General features: G+C 34.5%; 1 protein-coding gene across 1 annotated transcript; it reads right to left on the bottom strand.

Moving 5' to 3' along the window:
- Positions 1 to 740: 740 nt before the first annotated feature.
- LOC130801035 (uncharacterized) lies at positions 741 to 1616 on the bottom strand. Its single transcript, XM_057664793.1, has 2 exons — positions 1430 to 1616; positions 741 to 1192 (listed from the first exon to the last, which is right to left on the bottom strand). Exons 1-2 carry the CDS (start codon positions 1614 to 1616, stop codon positions 741 to 743), a joined length of 639 nt encoding a protein of 212 aa, XP_057520776.1.
- Positions 1617 to 4718: the final 3102 nt, after the last annotated feature.

Genomic DNA, 4718 nt, shown 5'->3' with positions numbered 1-4718 from the left:
GATAAAAAAATAATTTTAGCGTAAACATACTTGATATAATATTAATTATAATTTCATTAAACTAAATTCTTTACTTAAACATACTCAAAATTAGTGGCGGATCCAAAAAAAAAGAAATGATGTCAATAATAATTAAAATTACAATCACCATTGAATAAATTAAGGCAAATGCCCATGTCGTGTTTTCATATTTTGGAAGCGACGCATAATGTCATCATTTGAAAAACTATGAAACAAATCATACTCAAAATAAGTTACAATAGCATCACTCAAAAACTCATCACAAATTTTGTTGCAGAAGTCGGACTTTATAAACTTCATTGCAGAGAACACTCTTTCAACGGTCGCAGTGGATACCAGCAAAATCAACGCCAACTTCAAAAGCTTAAAAAAAGTTGGGCACGACTTATACAAATTAGTACGTGCCAACGTTTTAGAGAGTTCACCAGGAGTGACCAAGTTTGAAAATCTCTAATCAGTTGCAAAATTACCAACAAAAGCATCTAACTCAAAACTAAGACAGTCAATGGCCAAATCATCAAAATCATCGGGATAAAGTTTAGCCATTTTGAGTACCTTCTCTTTGTTATAATTGGAAAATGAATTAGCTGGATTCAAACAAGCAATTCCAATAAGTAACTATGTACTATTGTCAGGAAAACGGCTATCAAGTTCTTGCATTTGCATATCAATAATCATGTAGAAAACATTAACATGATAATAGTGCTCAAGTGTCACATCTAAACGTTTCGTATAGGGGCAAGCTCATCCATGTTAGGAATTTTAATATCATGTTTTACACAAAAAGAAGTCACATCATTCATCAAAGAATCCCAACTTTCATCCCTAGTCATTTGAAATAGTCTCTTAGCAGTATGAAGCAATCTTATAGCATTTGCAATATCTTGATCTCTTCTTTGCAAAGATAGACTAAATGGATATATGATTCCCATCACTAAATTCATCAAATGTTCTATGAAAGCAAAATCAAAAGTTTGAATACCATCCAAAATAGCTTGAGTTTTAGCTATATCATCATCTCCCGCAAGAACAAGAGCATCAAGCACATCAACAATTAGTGAAAACATACTAATGAAATTGCAAAAGGTTTTAAAATGTGTACCCCAAAGAGTATTCCCAGGTTTTTGAAGACCAACTTCTTGATTTAAACACTTTCCAGTTATAAGCTCACCTTTACGTAATGTTTTTCAACCATCTCGGCTTGTTTTTGTCGAAACCCATCTCTACGTTTATAAGAAATACCAATAGTGTTTAAAGGGAGCTGAATCAAATCAATAAGACGCTTAACATCAACATGTTTGTGTGCAAACTTAACAAGAGTGAGCTGAAGTTGGTGAGCAAAGTAGTGTACGTAGTGAGTCGATGAACAATCCTCCTGAATTAATGTCCTAAAGCCCATGTACATGACCTCTCATGTTGCTTGCCCCATCATAACCTTTCCCCCTTATACGAGATGGACTCAAAGAGAACTGATCAAGCATAGAATAAACTGTTCCTTTAAGTGACTCAGCGGTAGTGCTAGTAACATGAGCAAGACCAACTAACCTCTCCATGATAAATCCCCTTTTATCAAAATACCTCAAAACAAGACCCATTTGTTACATACAAGACACATCACGGGATTCATCAACTAAAATAGCAAAATAATCATCTCCAAGTTCCTCAAGAATGGCATTAATGGTCTTATTATAATAAGCATTGATAATGTATTTTTGAATTGAAGGGGATGTTATTTGATTATTACTGGGAGCATTTTTCAAAGCAACACTACCAACACTTTCATTTTTTCCAGCAAAAAACTCTAAGAAAGTAAGAAAATTACCTTTCTTTAAGGATGTTTCACTTTCATCATGACCTCGAAAAGATAATCCAGAAATCAAAAGTAATCTGGCAATATCTATAGATGTATTGAAACAATTCTTATAATCAATCTTAACTTGCTCAGATTATTTATGAAGAGCAGCTTGTATGGATTGATTTTGCATCATAAGATCTTCATATCTTTTTACACATTTATTACGAGTACTATTTACACCACCAATATGTGTATCAAATCTTTTAATATTATTCCAAGTCCTAAAACCAACACTAGTGAATGCCTCTCCTCTTATTATCTACATTTTATCTTTATTTTTACCCCTATAAGTGGCTTGTTTAACGTGAGGAAACTACATGTTATCGCATTGGTTTATTGGATTTTACACTTGTTTTGTTGCTTTGGTATTTTATTTTATTTCAGGATCTAATCATCAACACCGAGCACAAACTAGCCCCTTTGGTTGCATACATTGCTCACCTAAACACCGAGGGCTCAAAGAAGTGAAACATCATGAGCCAAGCCACAAGAACAAGTTAAAAAAAAGCCAAAATAGTTCCACTCGACCAGAATAGGCTCGAGCCAAGGTGGCTCGAGCAGTATTGCTCGAGTCAGAAGCTGAGAATTACATTTCTGAAGTTCGCTCGACCGTTGGCTCGAGTCGAGCGAAGTGCATTCAAACTTCCAAAGCTTCTGATCATCAACAGTATTCAATTCAGCAGTACATCACATCTACTCGACTAGCAAGATGGCTCGGGTCGAGTGAAGCCAAATTTCATATTCTGTCTAATTTTTGAAGTTTCTAATGTTGGACCTGATGGTGGCTCGACTGGTCGAGCGGGATTCGCTCGAGTCGAGCGAAATGGGCGGTAGCAGCTTTTTCGATCCTTTTAAAGTATCATTCGAGGTCCAATTACATTTTTTTTGCTTCTAATTGCTGCTGCCAAGACTTCCAGCCACCCTACCCTATCCATTAGGGGTGGCACCCCCCCCTCCTACAACCTAGGGGTGGTGGAGCAATCATGAAACCACCACCCCCCCCCCCCCCCCCCCCCCCCCCCCCCCCCCCCACACACACACACACACACACTTGTTTTTGAAGCCTATAAATAGAGAAGAGGAAGATGGAGCTATCATCTCAGTTTTCACCTTCCATTTTGAGTAATTTCTATGTATTCTTCATAGCTTTCCTTTCATTTCAATTAAGAATTAGTGTTAGCATAATTTCCCTTTCAATTCAATTAAGTATTTTTACTTTCCAAATACAATCTTAACTTGATCCTTTATTGTAATATTTTGCAACTTGGAATTCTTCAACCATTAATGTACTATTATTAAGCTTTTGGAAGGTATTACTTTGAATCATCAAATCATCTTGTTCATCTTTAGATCGAACTTAAAAGAGTAACTTTTATCCTTGCTTATATTGATTTCAATTCATGTCATTTAGTCATCTTTGATTGTTTGCCTTTAAGTTTCATATATTCATGCTTGTAGTACTTCAACTTATGTAGCACTTATCTCTTTAGGCTACTCTAGTTTAATTTATTCATCTATGATTCTTGCTTGTTTGCAATCTACAATTTCAATATGAGTATGAGTAAGTAGCTTGTTTTGGCTTAGGCTAGACATTACCACCATAAATGTAGTTCGAATTGCTTTCTTTTCCTTTGGCTTGGTTGTGTTGTTTATGGTTTAAGATGGATTTTCCTATCATGTTGTAGTGTCGTTGATTTGAGGGCGAGAGTTGATTTTTAATGATAAATATCTATGCTTAAAAGTTAAGACATCTCCATGAGAATAGGTAGATGTTTTGATTGGAAATATTGAATGTGAGCTTCATGTCTTAAATTATGCTTAACTCCATGAAAATAGGTAGTTGAGTATGTTTAGGAAGCTTTTATTGCTCGAGAGAGAACATTAGTATCTATGATACGTTTTTCCCCATAACAAAATATCCATGACCTTAGGTAAATATTTAGTAAACACTACTTTGGTGAGAAAACCTAGCCTATGCCTCTTAGCTTATTGATCATTTTATCCTTGCTTTTTAATTCATTGTATCCTTATTTACTTTTATGCTTTATTTTCATTAAGTACTTTTAATTTCTTGTTTTAATTATTTCTATCTCCAAACATCATATTATACGTTTTCGAACACACTAATCGATCGAGAAACTATTAACTTAACCCCCACTCCTTGTGGATTCGACCCGTACTTGCCGATGTACTACGCTACGCCGTGCACTTGCGGTATTACTATTGAAGGACAAAAAGTCTCGACCACATCCTTAGAAACTTGAAGTTTCACTTTTGCTTGCAAACACATAACAAAACAAGCAATAACAAGCATCATTTTTAGGACTATATTCAAACCAATTAGAATACTTAAGATACCACTCTTCATTAAATCGACATACGGATCTATACTTTAAAGTTTGCGGATAAGATTTTTTATGAGGTTGATATGAACCTCTTTGAATAAGCTCTTCTTATCTCATCACGATCATTTATATCATAATATGATATTGAGTTTCTATCAGTAGGATCGGAAGGAAGAGTGCTAACATCAACTCTACTTCTTTGAGTAGAAGGGTTATGAGTCAATGGAACTTGAGAAGCTTGATGTTGAGTGTGTTGAGTTTCACCAAGTTGACTTGGTGAATTTTCGGACCTTGAATTAGAAAGAAAATGTGATTCAAAAGCAAGTCTTTTGAAATATCTATCCATTTGCAACTCTACAATACACAACAACCATTCATTACCATATATATTATTAATCACTATTGTCTATTGATAATTCTAATTTCAACATCAAATTTAAATTCAAAAATTCAATTTATGCCAACAAATAAATTAAGTAATTTACCCAATTTAAAAA

The sequence above is a fragment of the Amaranthus tricolor genome, chromosome 15 (assembly GCF_026212465.1).
Source record: "Amaranthus tricolor cultivar Red isolate AtriRed21 chromosome 15, ASM2621246v1, whole genome shotgun sequence".
Classification (NCBI taxonomy): Eukaryota; Viridiplantae; Streptophyta; class Magnoliopsida; order Caryophyllales; family Amaranthaceae; genus Amaranthus; species Amaranthus tricolor.
The sequence above is the reverse complement of the archived record's forward strand: the minus strand, read 5'-3'. Positions and strand labels throughout refer to the sequence as shown.